This window comes from Saccostrea cucullata, unplaced genomic scaffold (genome assembly GCF_032062105.1).
Source record: "Saccostrea cucullata isolate Sc308-1 unplaced genomic scaffold, CSIRO_AGI_Scuc_v1 ctg7637, whole genome shotgun sequence".
Taxonomy (NCBI): domain Eukaryota; kingdom Metazoa; phylum Mollusca; class Bivalvia; order Ostreida; family Ostreidae; genus Saccostrea; species Saccostrea cuccullata.
In genome coordinates, this window is record NW_026926433.1 from 8,597 (window position 1) to 26,808 (window position 18,212).

Below are 18,212 nucleotides of genomic sequence, written 5' to 3' on the forward strand. Positions count from 1 at the left end.
ATTGACAGAAATCACATTAAAGCGTATTGTCCATGTGTCGGATTAAAGAGGTTCCAGGTTTATTAACAAATCAATCATCATCCTAATTCTCCGTCCAGACAGCTTCACTTATCAGTGTTTGTAAATGATGTATTATTTCTAAGTTCAAATTTATTACAACACATGTAAATTACATCTTTTGCTAAACACATGCAGTTGAAAAAAAATGCATTAATTTATTGCTTTAAAGAATTGTTCAACTCACTTGGTGTGAAACATAATTTAACAGAAGAACACAGCGATAAAGAACAATTCAAAATCTTTTGGTGGATGATCTTTTGTCTGTAAAAGAAAATTGAATTAATGTTTGACAGAAAGAAGAGCATATTTAAAAAAAAATAACTTTCAATAACTATTTGAAATTTTCGCGGACATAGAAAAGGAAAAAAAACTTGTTATTAAGATTTAATGCTGTTGACCTAGCGGCGCCTGATCATCATGGTGGTCCTCCTGATATATTTCCCTTTCCTTACTGTGGGATGCCATGGACTGGACCAGTAAAACGAGGACCAGGGACCGTTTAGGAAGACTAATCCACAGGTTTTAAACCACCAGCCTCCTCTATAGGTACTGACAGCAGCACAGTTACCACGACTCCACCTGTCGTTATCTCTGTCCGGTGTGCTGAAGGACATCCCAGACAGATTGTAGCTTCTCATGCTGTCTCCTGAAATACAATATTATAAAAAGATACAACAGTCATCTCCAGTCAATCTGTCATTATCTTCTAATGCTGTCCCCTGAAACACAACATTAAAACAATATAAATAGACACAACAGTCATCTCCAGTCAATCTGTCATTATCTTCTCATGCTGTCCCCTGAAACACAACATTAAAACAATATAAATAGACACAACAGTCATCTCCAGTCAATCTGTCATTATCTTCTCATGCTGTCTCCTGAAACACAATATTATATCAATATAAATAGACACAACAGTCATCTCCAGTCAATCTGTCATTATTTTCTCATGCTGTCCCCTGAAACACAACATTAAAACAATATAAATAGACACAACAGTCATCTCCAGTCAATCTGTCATTATTTTCTCATGCTGTCCCCTGAAACACAACATTAAAACAATATAAATAGACACAACAGTCATCTCCAGTCAATCTGTCATTATCTTCTCATGCTGTCCCCTGAAACACAACATTAAAACAATAAAAATAGACACAACAGTCATCTCCAGTCAATCTGTCATTATCTTCTCATGCTGTCTCCTGTAACACAATATTATAACAATATAAGTAGACATAACATTCATCTACAGTCAATCTGCCAGTATCTTCTCATGCTGTCTCCTGTAACACAATATTATAACAATATAAATAGACACAACATTCATCTCCAGTCAACCTGTCATTATCTTCTAATGCTGTCTCCTGTAACACAATATTATAACAATATAAATAGACACAACATTCATCTCCAGTCAATCTGTCATTATCTTCTCATGCTGTCCCCTGAAACACAATATTATTTCAATATAAATAGACACAACAGTCATCTCCAGTCAATCTGTCGTTATCTTCTCATGCTGTCTCCTGAAGCACAATACTATAACAATATAGATAGACACAACATTCATCTCCAGTCAATCTCTCATTATCCTCTCATGCTGTCTCCTGAAACACAATATTATAACAATATAAATAGACAAAACAGTCGTCTCCAACCATTTGTCTTTATCCCTGTCTGGGATGGAGAAGGACAACTCAGACAGATCTCTGTACGAATAACCTGTGTCTAACATACCGTCTACTGTAAAATTAAACAAAATGAATCAAGGAAATTATTGATTTATATATCTTTAATCTAATTGTCAAACTTAATACTGAGGTATTTCTAATATAGACTGCTTTAGGTGCTGGAAAAAGCGATAATATTTATATAGTTAACTCCTAGAATCCCCGCTGTCCATCATACTAGCACCTGCAGAATGAGAGAAAATATAACACATAGATAATAATTATTAATTTACATCACATTATTCTTAATACTGAAGTACATCTGATTTTCATAGTTTAAGGTGTTGTTTCTTGTCAAGGGAGAGAAACAAGAGGCCCATGGGCCACATCGCTCACCTGAGAAGCTTTGAACATTCTGTTCTTTACCAGATTTCCCCCTTGTAATACATAATGCATCCACACCCTACCCCACTGATCATAATTTAGACATTTTGAAATCTACACTACCCCATGATCCTTCCATGTGCACATAAGTTTCAGCTTTTCTGGCCCAGTGGTTCTTGAGAAGAAGATTTTCAAAGATTTTTCCTATATATTTCTATGTAAAACATGGATTCCCTATTGTGGCCCCGCCCAACACCCAGGGGTCATGATTTGAAAAATTTAGAATCTACACTACCCAATCATGCTTCCACATAAGATTCAGCTTTTCTGGCCCAGTGGTTCTTGAGAAAAAGATTTTTAAAGATTTTTCTTATTTATTTCTATGTTAAACTTGGATACCCTATTGTTGCCCCGCCCTACCCCAAGGGGTCATGATTTGAACAATTTGAAATCTACACTACCCCAGGATGCTTCCACATGAGTTTCAGCTTTTCTGGCCCAGTGGTTCTTGAGAAGAAGATTTTCTAATGACCCCACCCTATTTTTGTCTTTTCTTGATTATCTCCCCTTGGGAGAGGACTTGGCCCTTCATTTTAACAATTTAAATTTCTATTCACGCAAGGATGCTTTGTACCAAGCTTGATCAAAATTGGCTGAGTGGTTCTTGAGAAGAAGTCGAAAATGTGAAAAGTTTACAGACAGACAGCTAGACGGACAGACGGACAACGGACAAAATGTGATCAGAAAAGCTCACTTGAACCTTTTGCTAAGGTGAGCTAAAAAATTGGTGAAATTTGGAGCAGAGAGATATTTCACCTTTAACAATTTGAAAACAAATGCCTGCAAAATTCAAAAAGTAGGTCACAGTGACGTACTTTTTCATAAATATGTTTTAAGGCCCCAAGTTGCATCAACCTACAAGATTCAATGATTCTAAACCTCTCAGTGTCTGAAATAATGGCATTAAATGTATGAGAAAAGGTAAGCTGTAAAATTTCAAATTTTCAAATCAATTTGAAAACAAATGCCTGCAAAATTAAAACAAGAGGCCCATGGGCTACATCACTCTCCTGAATAACTTTGGCCATGCTTATATTTCAACATATTTCCCCCCTTTGTAATACCAATTGTGACCATGCCCTATGCCAGGGGTCATGATGAGGACAATTTAGAATCTACACTACACCAAGATGATTTCACATAAGTTTCAGCTTTTCTGGCCCATTGGCTCTTGAAAAGACTTTAAAAAACTTTTTCATACATATTTCAATGTAAAACTTGGATTCTCCATTATGGCCTTCCCTACACCCATGGGTCATGAAATGGACAACTAAGAATCTACATTGTTCCAGGATCATCCATTTATATAAGTTTCAGCATTTCCAGCCCAGTGGTTCTTGAAAAGAAAATTTTTTTTTAGTTTTTTACTATATATTTCAATGTGAAACTTGGACTCCCTATTGTGGCCCCGCCCTACCCCTTTGGGGTCATGATTTGAACAATTTAGAATCTACATTACCCCAGGATGCTTTCACATTAGTTTCAGCTTTACTGGCCCAGTGGTTCTTGAGAAGAAGATTTTAAAAGATTTTTCCTATTTATTTCTATGTAAAACTTTGATTCCCGAATGTGGCCCCGCCCAACCCCCGGGGTCATGATTTGCACAATTTAGAATCTACACTATCCTAGGATGCTACCACATACGTTTCAGCTTTTCTGGCCCCGTGGTTCTTGAAAGGAAGATTTTCAAAGATTTTTCCTTTATATTTCTATGTAAAACTTTGATTCCCCATTGTGGCCCCACCCTACCCCCGGGGGTCATGATATGAACAATTTAGAATCTACACTACCCCAGGATGCTTCAAAATAAGTTTCAGCTTTTCTGGCCCAGTGGTTCTTGAGAAGAAGATTTTTCCTTTATTTTTCTTTGTAAAACTTTGATTCCCAATTGTGGCCCCGCCCAACCCCTGGGGGTCATGATTTGAACAATTTAGAATCTACACTATCCCAGGATGCTTCAAAATAAGTTTCAGCTTTTCTGGCCCAGTGGTTCTTGAGAAGATTTTTCCTTTATATTTCTATGTAAAACTTTGATTCCCCATTGTGGCCCCGCCCTACCCCCGGGGGTCATGATTTGAACAATTTAGAATCTACACTACCCCAGCATGCGTCCACATAAGTTTCAGCTTTTCTGGCCCAGTGGTTCTTGAGAAGAAGATTTTAAAAGATTTTTCCTATATATTTCTATGTAAAACTTTGATTCCCCATTGTGGCCCCGCCCTACCCCTGGGGGTCATGATTTGAACAATTTAGAATCTACACTACCCCAGGATGCTTCCACATGAGTTTCAGCTTTACTGACCAAGTAAGTGGTTCTTGAGAAGAAGATTTTTTAATGACCCCACCCTATTTTTGTCTTTTCTTGATTATCTCCTCTTGTGAGGGGATATGTCCCTTAATTTTTACAATTTAAAATCCCCTTTACCCAAGAATGCTTTGTACCAAGTTTGGTCAAAATTGGCCCAGTGGTTCTTGAGAAGAAGTCGAAAATGTGAAAAGTTTACAGACGGACGGACAGCTAGACAGACAGACGGACGGACGACGGACAAAATTTGATCAGAAAAGCTCACTTGAGCCTTCGGCTCAGGTGAGCTAAAATTACAAGCCAACAAAACACGGACAATTCACATAGCATCCTTTCTAGTGTAACAATTAACCAAAGGCGTGTTACTTCTTTAAAGCATGGTATTTTTTGGGGGGTTGAGGGTTGGGGGTTGGGGGTTGGGAGGTCAGCGGAAATATCAGAAAACATGAATAAATGAAATATTTATATATGTCAGAGACAGTGCGTTTAAAAATGTATGAAATGCAGTACCCAGTAACTTATTCATAATTATAACAATATGAAAATATGGTGTATCTGTAAATGTTTTAAGATACATAAGGCATAGGTATTGTAAATGTGAAACTCACTGATGTGTTTTGAATATGGATTTGTTATATTTTTTATTAGAATAAATATCCGATCAATGTTTTCATCATTAAATTTTCGGAATTTTTTTTCGACATTTAGATAATGACGTTCTGTAAACATCTAATTTCATAGTGGTTAAAATGTGAATAAATGAAAATCAGACAAAATTTTCATTTCATAGAGAAAAGGAATAGAGGTAAAGTAAATGTGAAACACGATGAAGTGTTTTGCATTTGACTTTTTTTTAATTTGAATGTGTTTTTGATCAAATACATTTTTGAGAACATCATTTTTTTGTTAAGATTTCGATATTATACAAATATGGACTCAATGTAGGTCAATATGCATTTATAAAGACCCAGGATGACAGATATTGACCGAAGATACATGTATTATATCGACCGAGGGCGCTAGCCCGAGGTCGATATACTTCATGTATCTGAGGTCAATATCTGTCTTCCTGGGTCATTATAAATGCATATTGACCGTGCATTGAGTCCATATTTATTATATTATATAAATAATAATTTCAAAAATGTTTTGGTACAATGTATATCTTCCTTATGTTTACAGAGATAGTATTAACCATAAATAAGTTGAATGTAAATGTTTCAGAATTCATTGAATATCACTCAGAGGAAATTGTTTCGGTAATAGATTTTTTTAAACCCATACCATAATAATAACGCAATATATCTATCTCCGAATAACACAGAATACCCCCTCCCCCAGATTGAGAATCGCACTCGTTTGCACTTGCAGAGGACATGCACTCACAAAATATAAATACCTATGTCTTCTAAGATAAGATACAATCGTACATGGCATGCTTGTCTTTATTTTCTTTAGTCTCCGTAATCGCGTAAACAGTGTTAAAACTCTGCTCGCCGACTGGAAAAGTCGAACTTAACCATGAAATGGTATGTGCTAAGCATTCCCGAAAAATGTTGACAGATGTCCTTGTAATTGTTTTGTATTATCAGCCTCAGAGTTCTTCGCTATGACTTTTAAATTTTTCTTACCTACAACTTGCGAACTTCCATGTTTGTCTAAAGCGAAAGTGAAAACGAGGCAGCTCGTGCGAGTCATTATTCGCTTTCAGCGGTCGTTATTAAAAAATAAGTACTTCGTATTGACCAATCAGATTATCGGATTTCACAAAGTTATATAATATCATAGATTAATTACGCTCTATAAACTTTTTACCGTATCAGTTAAGTGTGAATTATCAAAAATTATCAGGAAACTCAAGCTGAATAAAAATGGTTGAGCAAATGAAAATACTGGATTTATTAATTAAAAAATAAAATAACATAAATTTCTTGGCATTTTAAATCATAATTTTAACTTTTAGCTACTTGACAATAAAGACTTCAATGTCTGTGGAATTACACCTGCAAATGATATTCTGAAATAATAAACATGTATAATAAGCGCGGATTCAAAAATGTATACATAATATTATAAAAAAAAACCGTATCTTTCTCTTTTTTCTACAACTTGAAAATCTTTCAGTACAAAATAATGTAATGATGAAATACGTAATTTGAAACAATTTTTATGAAATTGACATGAATACACTTACCTAAGGTCCCCGTGGCAGGTCCTGTAAGAAAGAGTTGATATTTCCCAGCTTCGTCGGAGACAGAGAATGTGTCGTACATTTCATACAGCGTTGTACCATTTTGGAGAGTGATTGACACATAAAGAAACTGGGTGTTTTCTTTTGTTAATTGATAGATTAAGTCATTTCCTGTATTAATATATATGTTGAATTAGTTGAAAAATCCATAACAATTAATTCTATTAAAAATATGAATCTACCGTAATGAACAATCAAATGATTTTCCTTGACTGTAGACATTAATGCTAAATTTGGATTCATATAAATATGCCGCTAAATGATTTTCTTCTCACCTTTTTTTCTAATTATTTGATATATCAATCTAACACGATATGTAAATATCGTAGAACATATATTACCTAGTTTTACTTTAAGATCTTTATTACTCCTTATTTTTTATTACCTGTCAGATTTTTTTCAAACTCTGTAGGGATAAAAAGTTCCAATCTGAAATCAATTTACACTTACCAATCCAGACATCCTGTTCCGGAGAACCAAATCCGTTTTTATATTCCGTCCAGGTCCTGTCATAGTCCAGGGATCCAGTAATTCTCTTTTGGATTGCCTTTAAAGATAACTCGTGTAGCAAGTCATTGTTTTCAACATTGAAGTGATCAATATGTTATGATATAAACTAAAATATTCATATTTCTTCACTTTTTGTTCTGTTAAACAACAAAAACATTGGGTGTGAAATAGATTGTATAATGTGGCCTAATGTTAGAATAAACAACAAACCGTCCATCCCCCGCCCATTGTGGTCATATCGCAGAACACCTGGACAGGACTGGTAATGGTTCCATAGGGGTAGATGTCATACACCCCTGAATTAATGTATCCAACTGATTGAAGGTCCTTACAGTCTATTGGAATGACTAAAACAGAAAAAAATCCAACCAATCCAAAAAAGATTACTGAAAAATAAAATAGGAATCATGCTAGGTAAATACGACCCACAGAAATAACTCATAAGAATAATACTGGAATCATACAATGTATATAACATCCATAGAAATAACAAATAGAAAATAATGCTAGAAGTTTACTATGTATATACAATGTACAGAAAAAATTGATAAAAACAATACTGGAATCATACTATGTATATAAAATGTACAGAAATAACACATAAAAATAATACTGGAATGATACTATGTATATACAATGTACAGAAATAACTCATAAAAATAATACTGGAATCATACTATGTATATACAAGAAGTGAGAGCATAGATAGTACCTGAACAACGGAGTAGTTACCTACACTGTAGATTTTGTGAAGCATTTTCTTATTACAGAAATTGAAATGATTAAAAATAATAAGACATGACTATTATTTACAACTAATTAATTATGTTGAGCAATAAAGATTCATGATATTTATCTAATTTTTGAAACGTTCACGGTAGCTCAGTCGGTAGAGGGCTCGCTCCGTGATCGGGAGGTCGTGAGTTCATATCTCGACCGCGACTGACCTAGTCGATAAAATGGATGGCAACTGTTCCTTCGCCATGCGCTCGGCACTTTGAAGTGAAAGTTGCGGGTCCTTCGGATGAGACCTTAAAAAACCGAGCCCCGTGTAAGCTGCAGGCGTTGGCACGACAAAGATCCCTCACTGCTCAATGGCCCTGTGTACCGAGTAAAGGTCAAAATTTGAAGCCCTTCACCGGCATACGGTGACGTCTCCATATAAGTGAAAAATTCTCGAGAGGGACGTTAAACAATATACAATCAATCAATCTAATTTGAGGCAAATGAAACAAAGAAAAATACACAGATATGCAAACAGTCATGTGAGTAGTATATCCAGCCTTCCTCATTTGATACTTCTGACAAGAAGATTTTCTTGTAGGTACGGCATTTCTTGATTTGTGAGTGGAAGCCTAAGATACTACACTCCCTTTGACACCGCGCTGCACACCTTATCACTGATGTAGAATTATATTTTCCTAAAAGTTCTTCGTTTGACTTCTTATCATTCGGTTCCAGTTTTGCGGTGTATTTTCTCGAAATAATGGTAGAGTGGCACACCAAAAAAAGGACAAAAACTAAAATAATAACACAAAGAGAGCCCATATCGTAATTTGTACTTAAAGCAACTATCTGCGCTGTGGGGTACTTTTAAAAAAAATTCAATGTAGTAAACCAAACACCAAATATAAATATATACAAAATATACATCAGTTACTGAAGCTGATTGGCTAACGGTTACCAGCTCTGTATGTATCATTCAATTAAATATTGATTTGTTAAATCTGAAATAAACCAGTCTTATTGTAACGGTAACAGTTGCAGATGTTCCACAAATGCCCTAAAGTGCCTTTTGGTGTCCTTGTGAAGAAGAATAATGACCCCCATAGAATATATTGACCAGGTGTAATATATTGCCGATGTGTAATTTTTCTACGTCGAAAAATGATTCCCGGTCATTATTCTGCGGCGAAAATGTCCCTGGTCATTATTCGACGTCGAAAACGTGACCCTTTTGCAAGTAGAAATAAGTGTAATCAACCTAAAAATTTGCATAACCTAAGTGACAAAAAAGACCCTCTTAGACTAATGATTCTCTTGTGGATTTAAGTTTAAATATTCCGGGATAAAAATAAATAAATAAATAAAGGGAGCTTATTGCTAAAATACTTACTGGGCTAAATAGGGAATAAATTTGTAATTTTGATCTCATTAAATTAGACAATTATTGCTTCTTTAAGGTCAATGCGATGAGTCAGACTCTATAGGAGTAAAAGATTAATCATGTGCAAAGGGCTAGGTAAAAATTGTTCTTTTTTCATTGTGGAGAGTCATCAAATTAGCGATTTTGAAATGCTCACTAACGAAACTATTACAACAAAAACAGAATTGATTTTAAGCGATATTCAATTTTTGCGATCTCGACATCATCGCTAATAATGCCAAAATTAAATCAGCGCTAAAAATTCTGCTTAAATGGTATGTATTTATTATGAAAATATGTAAACCACCTATCCCTCTTTGTTCATTGATTGATTGATTGTATATTGTTCTCGGTCGAGAATTTTCACACAAATGGAAAAGCCACCACTGGCCTGTGGAGAGCAGCAAATTTTGCCCTTAGATGGACGAGCCATTGGTCAGGGAGGGTTCTTTTTCGTGCCAGCACCTACTGCGACACGAGATCTCGGTTTACAAGGTATCTTTCTTCTAGAATTGTTTCTTGCAATCCCCCTTCACTCTACTAATATTCTCTGAAACTGACAGTATATTATACATACAGCATGGACCGTTCAAATTTAAAGAAAAAAGATTATGACGGACATGTGGCACAATGTGAGGTCATTATACGGTAGACGAATGTAAGAGGTAATGAAACATTGGGAATTGGGAAAATATTGCCGTTTTTATACCATTACAGCTGTCAGCATAAGAATAACAATAGTGTTGTACTTTGCATGCACTGTGCCTAAATAGTAGTCAGGGTTTGACTCATAGTGCACTCGCCTCCGGCTTGTGCACCATGTGTCAAACACTGACTACTATTTAGGCATAGTGCATGCAAAGTACAACACTATTATATAACAATAGTCAAGAATTGACATATGGTGCACGAGCCGGAGGCTCTTTTGCATAAAGAAAATGTGTCTCAGGCCAAAATGAAAAATACCTCTGTTTTTCCTAACGCGAACAACCAGATCAAGTTATGCCGACTGAAAACTCGTGAGACAGGATTCTTTTTGGTATTTTCACGAGTGCTAAGATATAAAACAAAACCTGTCCCACTCGTGAAATAAGTTTCATATTCAACTACAATACAATGAATATCCTCTATTAACATATACCTTGACTAATTTATTGTTGTAGTGTTTGAGTGGTGTTTAAAACTAGTTATTTTGAGTTTGAAAACATATGTAGTTAGCAAGGTAAGACCTGCTTCATAAGCAGATTCCATGTAAAATGGGGAAAAATACATACATTCCTCGCAGTAGTATCGCCAACCAGCCTCAACAGACATCTCAGAGGTAAAGGTCTTCTTATGTGTACGACATTTCTTCCTCTTGGGATTAAATCCATAGAAACTACAATCTCTTTGACAGAGAGCTGCACACCCAATCAACAATGTAACATTGTTTTCTTTTAAGAGATCGGTATGTAATTATTTGTCAAAACAAAGTTTTGGATGTACTTCCGAGAAGTATTGGTAGATTGACGCTTACATACCCCGTATGTTACACTTGTTTAAGTGTCGATATTGTTTAATATGATATGAACTGTTATAAATGTTTCTTTTGTTTAAGAAATTCCATATATAAGAAAGTAAATTAAGCCGGTGTTGTGAGGTGTGTTGTATTTGTATTGTTTCATCATGTCTATTATTAGTAACATTAAGTTTCTTGAACATTCCAGAGTGGTCAACATGTTCGGTCATTGTTTCTAGAACATTCCTGAACTTTGTGTATGTCCAGAACTTTCCAGTAATATCATGTACTTACAACTTCTAGAATATTCTAGATTTATAATACTGTATAAATACCCTGACAATTCGATGCATAGATATACAATTGTCGTACAAGCATCATTGAGGTATTACTGGGATATATTTTCACTGGGACATTGTGTGCAGCAACGGACACTCTGATGTATGTATTTTTAGATTTTTGCTAAGTTTGTACTTAATGATTTGTATATTACTGTAAATAAATTATTGTTAAGTTTAAACTGTGTGATTGATCTTTGCTGGCATTTAGGGTTATTCTGACCCATAACAGAATTGGGGGCTCGTCCGGGATAAAGAATTTCTTGCACTTTTGCAGTTTATTGTCAAAATTTTGTTAATTGAACCGTTACATTTGATTATAAGCCAGCAGAAATCAACATGGTGTTTTCGGTCACAGACTTTCTTAGTTCACCAAGTGTTCAGGTTTTTGATACGTTAAAAAAGGATGACTTGATTGCATTAGGTTTGCATTTTGGGTTAGATGTTAAATCCTCTCAGAGAAAGCAAGACATTAGAATTAAGGTTGCAAACAAACTAGTAGAAGAAAACATCTTTGAAAAACGCGATCTTCCAGAATATACAGTTAAATCAGAGTTAGGCTCTTACAAAATGGCAGACTATCAGTTTCAATTAGAGTTAGAGAAAATGCGATTTGAAAGAGAAAAATTTGAAAGAGAAGAGCGAGAAAGAGATAGAGAAAGAGAAGAACGAGAGCGTGAACGGAAATTTGAATTAGACAAATTAGAAAGAGAAAGAGAAGAGCGAGAAAGAGAAAGACAAGAGCGAGAGAGAGAGCGTGAAATGAACTTTGAATTAGAGAAATTAAAATTACAAAACCAACCAGAACCGTCAGTTATCAAAACTGAATTTGACGCAGCAAAAAATATCAGATTAGTTCCAAAATTTCAAGAAAAATCTGTAGACAAATATTTTCCCCAATTCGAAAAAGTCGCAGGGAATCTTAAATGGCCACGAAATGTTTGGTCAACGATGTTACAAAGTGTACTGGTTGGAAAAGCGGCTGAGGTATACTCTGCACTAGGGGTAGTTGAGAGTTCAGACTATGAGAAGGTCAAAGCAGCAATATTAAAAGCCTATGAATTAGTACCTGAAGCGTATAGACAAAAGTTCAGAAAGTATAGAAAGTTTGATAATCAAACATTTGTTGAATTTTCACGAGAGAAAGAAGATTTATTCGATCATTGGTTTAGATCTAAGAAACTTGATAAAACTTTTGATAATTTGCGCCAAGTCATCCTGGTAGAAGAGTTTAAGGAATGTGTTTCTCAAGATTTGAAAACACATTTAGAAGATAAGAATGTGAAAACTCTTGAAGAGGCAGCAGTCATATCTGATACTTACGCTCTGTCTCATAAAAAGAATTTTGTATCAAGATCTCAGACTAGCAGTAATTCTACCAATTCAGACACATATAAAAAGAGTGGTTCAGGGTCTCAGTCTTTCACAAGTTCCCAGTCTCCATCCCAAGGTGGTTCTAAGTCCAGTCCAGGACGTTTTGAAGGATCTTCTGGAATAGGGTCGCTTCCTACTTGTAGTTATTGTAAGAAAAAAGGTCATCTGATTAGTGAATGCTTTAAACTTAAGAGAAAAAATGACTTTGATAAAACTCAACCACATGCTTGTGCGGCAGTTAGAGGTGATAGAGAAGCCTTAGTTTCGATTTGTTCCGACACTCCTGATGTCCAGGGTTCACAGTCCAGTTCTATTGATTCTATGGAGGATTATAAGCCCTTTATGTCTCAGGGATTTGTTTCACTCGGTGACTCTAGCGAAATAAAACCTGTCCAGATTTTGAGAGATACTGGTGCTGCACAGACGTTATTGTTAGAGGGCGTGCTTCCTTTGTCTGAGCAGACTTCTACTGGTGGGTCAGTTTTATTACAGGGTGTGGAGCTAGGCGTCATTGATGTTCCCCTGCATAGAATTAGTTTGAAGTCAGATTTAGTTACTGGACCTGTTATCGTAGGTGTTCGACCTACTCTTCCCGTTCCAGGCATTTCTTTATTGCTAGGCAACGATTTAGCTGGTGGAAAAGTTGTACCAGATCCTATAGTTTGTGAGAAAATCACTCCAGATGTTTTGTGCGATGATAAAGATGATGACATTTATCCAGCCTGTGCTGTTACTAGAGCGATGGCCAGAAGACGAGAGATGGAGGCAGACCATAATCAAGCCTTTGACGAGACAGATTCCTCTGTTGATATTGATTTGAATGACACTTTCTTATCTGACCTTGATGGCACTCAAACAAGCATGGAACCACACAATATCAAGAAGCAAGAGAAGAAAGAACTTTTACCAAAATTTGGTGGTGAGGATGATGAGTTGCATCCACTAGTTAGCCAAGGCAAGGACATCCTCAGCCGAGAACGTTTACTCTCTGAACAACATAAAGACCCAGATATCATTCAACTTAGTAAGAGGGCACTTCCACCAGAAGAGGCTACTAAAGTTGGAGAATGCTTCTATATGAAAGATGGCATCCTTATGCGAAAATGGCGACCAACTAACGCTTCCCCAGATGAAGTGTGGCGTGTTGTTCACCAGATAGTGGTCCCAGCTGCTTATCGTCGAGATGTCATGAGTTTAGCTCACGATACACCTATGGCTGGTCATTTAGGTATCAATAAGACTTATAATAGGATTTTGAGTCATTTTTATTGGCCTAAGCTAAGAAAGGATGTTTCGAAGTTTTGCAAGTCATGCCATGTCTGTCAGATGGTAGGTAAACCAAATCAGAAGATACCATCTGCTCCTCTCCAACCCATTCCAGCTTTTGAAGAACCGTTTAGTCGAGTGTTGGTGGATTGTGTAGGACCTTTGCCTAGGACTAGATCTGGAAACCAGTATTTACTTATCATTATGTGTACATCCACTCGGTTTCCTGAAGCCATACCTCTTAGGAATATAAAGGCAAAGAGCATAGTTAAGGCCCTAACCAAGTTTTTCAGTTTTGTAGGAGCACCAAAGGCAATTCAGTCGGATCAAGGCTCAAATTTTATGTCGGGGTTGTTCCAGCAAGTCATGCATGAGTTGGGTATTAGGCAGTATCGATCAACTGCTTATCATCCTGAGTCCCAGGGAGCGCTAGAACGTTTTCATCAAACCCTAAAACAATGCTGAAGACCTATTGTTACCAGTATGAGAAAGACTGGGATGAAGGGGTTCATCTTGTGCTATTTGCTGCACGAGAAGCAGTCCAGGAGTCTCTTGGGTTCAGTCCTTTTGAATTGGTGTTCGGTCATACAGTTAGAGGTCCTTTGAAATTGTTGAAGGAAAAGTGGCTGACTGAGACTAGTGATCTTAATCTTTTAGATTATGTGTCTGATTTCAAAGAAAAACTTTACAATGCTTGTAAATTAGCACAAGAAAATTTGAAGAGTTCTCAGATGAAAATGAAAATGTGGTATGACAAAGATGCCAGAAATAGGGTGTTTAAGCCAGGCGATAAGGTTCTTGTATTTTTACCTATTCCTGGTCATCCTTTACAGGCCAAATTTTATGGCCCTTATGAAATTGAAAGCAAGATCAGTGATGTAAACTATGTAGTTAAGACACCAGGTCGACGTAAAGAGAAACGGGTTTGTCACATTAACATGTTAAAAGATTATTTTGAAAGGTGTGACCGAAATTCTGTAAAACCAGTTTCCACTTTAGCCAATGCTAAGACTGTTCAAAATTGTATTGAAAGTGATACCAGTGTAGAAATGAATGAGAAAGATTGTAATCAGAGTGTTCGTTTGAAAAACTCAGAAATTTTGGCTGATTTTGATGCCAAACTTGGACATTTGAACATTCACCAAAAAGAACAAGTTAAAAACTTGATGAATGAGTATCATCAAATCTTTTCGGATGTTCCAAAGAAAACTAATGCAGCTTGTCATGATGTCATAGTTGGCGACGCTCTGCCTATCAAACAACATCCGTACCGTCTCAATCCAATAAAATTGCAGTACCTAAGAAGGGAAGTGCAGTACATGTTGGACAATGACATTGTTGAACCTAGTAAAAGTAATTGGAGCTCACCATGTATTCTTGTACCAAAACAGGACGGTACCTACCGATTATGTACAGACTTTAGAAAGGTGAATTCTGTTACCAAAACTGATTCATATCCAATACCTAGAATCGATGACTGTATTGACAATATTGGAAACGCGAAATTTGTCAGTAAATTTGACCTGTTGAAAGGATACTGGCAAGTGCCGTTAACAGAAAGAGCAAAAGAAATATCTGCTTTTGCTACACCAGATGGACTTTACCAGTATAAAGTAATGCCTTTTGGCATGAAAAACGCACCGGCTACATTCCAAAGGATGATTCACTCCCTTCTTCAAGACCTTGAGGGATGCGAGGCCTACATTGATGATGTCATCATATACAGTGACACATGGGACGAACATCTTCGAATCATGCGTGCTTTATTTGACATTTTAGCTAAAGCAAACTTAACTGTGAATCTTGAGAAGAGCGAATTTTGTCATGCTTATGTAGAGTATTTAGGTCATAAAGTAGGTCAAGGTTATGTTACACCCATAATGGCTAAAGTGGAAGCTATTGCAAAGTTCCCGATTCCTACAAACAAGAAAGAATTAATGAGGTTTTTGGGCATGGCTGGGTTTTACAGAAAATTTTGTCCAAATTTTTCCTCAGTAGTTAGTCCACTTACAAATCTTTTACAAAAGAGGGTTAGCTTTGAATGGACAAAGGACTGTGAAAAATCGTTTCATAAAATCAAATCTGTCCTTATGAGCAATCCAGTTCCGTCAACTCCAGATTTTTCTAAGCAATTTAAGCTTACCGTTGATGCTAGTGATGTTGGAATCGGGGCAGCTTTGTTTCAAGAACTTAGTGATAATGTAGATAGAGTTGTTTCTTATTTTTCAAAGAAACTTACAAAATGTCAACAAAACTATTCCACCATTGAAAAGGAATGCCTTGCTTTGTTGTTAGCCTTACAGCATTTTGATGTTTATTTGAATGTTACTTTGCATCCAATTCTTGTATATACGGATCACAACCCCCTGACATTTTTGCATAAATTGTCAAACAAGAATCAAAGACTGACTAGATGGAGTTTGCTGTTACAAGAATACAACATAACAATTAAGCATATCAAAGGCAAAGACAATGTTATTGCAGATGCCTTGTCCAGAGTATCATAAACAAATTAGAGTTTTGTATTAATGTACATATGTTTTACAATTTAAGTTTTTCATTGACATTCAAACTTTTTAAGGGGGGAGGTGTTGTGAGGTGTGTTGTATTTGTATTGTTTCATCATGTCTATTATTAGTAACATTAAGTTTCTTGAACATTCCAGAGTGGTCAACATGTTCGGTCATTGTTTCTAGAACATTCCTGAACTTTGTGTATGTCCAGAACTTTCCAGTAATATCATGTACTTACAACTTCTAGAATATTCTAGATTTATAATACTGTATAAATACCCTGACAATTCGATGCATAGATATACAATTGTCGTACAAGCATCATTGAGGTATTACTGGGATATATTTTCACTGGGACATTGTGTGCAGCAACGGACACTCTGATGTATGTATTTTTAGATTTTTGCTAAGTTTGTACTTAATGATTTGTATATTACTGTAAATAAATTATTGTTAAGTTTAAACTGTGTGATTGATCTTTGCTGGCATTTAGGGTTATTCTGACCCATAACACCGGTATGTTAAGAAATTATATATCTCTATTAGATGGTAAATGTGTATTTGTCAGCTGTCTTTAAATATCGAAAATTTCAAAATGCATTATTTTTTTCTATTTAGACTCTTAATGCAAATCAAATTCAGTGATGTTATTAAGTCAGCTTAAAATGGACATTCGATTATGTGATTCCAAGAGTAAATCGAGAATTCTTGTCAAGTGTTTCAACTTTTATGTTTAAGTCGCCAATTATCATGTTTAACACATGCTACATCTTAATTTGTTTATATATTTTGAGTTTAATTTTGTTGACAATAATTATCTACACTCAGGCCTGTATCTATTCCTTCAGTTAAAATGTTCATAGAAGTGTATACAATATATATGCTAATTTTTTATGCATATAAATTTTGAAAAAAAGTAGCAAGAAACCATCCGATATGTGACTGAAACACCCATTATGTAAAGTTAAAATTTGAAGAAAAAAAACATTGTCAAAAAAGATTGACTGACTAATTGTTGGTTGTTTATCCTCTTCAATAAAATTTCCTTCATATAGAGCCCAAGCAATATTTCTGTGAAAGACGTCTAAGTATATCAATGAAGGGCTTTAAATTTAGACCATTACTCAGCATTTACTGATATTGGACAATGGGAGATCTTTATCATACCTATGTCTGCCGTGACACTGAACCTCGATTTTTAAGGTGGCATTCAAAGTAACTTTCACTTCAAAATGCTGAGCACATGGTGAAGGAACAGTTTTGTTCCCCATCCGTATATTATATCACAAAATATAAAAAAAATAAATAAATAAAAAATAAAATTACGTCTTTTTAAAGCGAGTAGAATTATTGAAGACCTTCTGAAATGCAGAAAGATATTTTGCATTGCCATTATTCTCCTTCTAATAAATATGTTTCACCATCTCAGGTTTTTCACCAAATCAATACATGTACACGGAGAGAGTTCATAATTAGTTCCAGAAAGGAACCAACACAATTTTATTTGATACGAGCCTTGATGCTCTTTTTAATGAATTATTAAAAAAAAAATCGGCTTTTTATCCGTATTGAATAAACAAGTAAAATGTATACATTGTATATTATGTACAGAGGAAGTTCAAATTGGTTTTCATTTACATACTTAGTACCCACACTATAATAATGCAAGTGCATTATCCATTAGGCTATCGCCGCTCTTGATAACTAGGAAAAATATTAAATATTTAACCTTTATTTTTGCAAAATTTGTTTGGATTTATTAAAGTATTTACTAGAATTTTTTTGAACGTTTCCAAAAATCTTGAATTGATTTATTAATCAAAATATAAACAAT

The 18,212-nt window shown here is 35.4% G+C and overlaps 1 protein-coding gene across 1 annotated transcript; it reads right to left on the reverse strand.

The window, feature by feature from the left end:
- Positions 1–512: 512 nt before the first annotated feature.
- On the reverse strand, positions 513–17,649 carry LOC134271694 (fibroleukin-like; the record flags this gene model as incomplete). The annotated part of the gene is made up of 6 exons (XM_062753905.1): positions 17,514–17,649; positions 10,664–10,789; positions 7,454–7,590; positions 7,184–7,280; positions 6,677–6,844; positions 513–706 (listed from the first exon to the last, which is right to left on the reverse strand). Coding segments are annotated over exons 1-6 (858 nt in total), but the record flags the coding sequence as incomplete, so codon positions are not given.
- Positions 17,650–18,212: the final 563 nt, after the last annotated feature.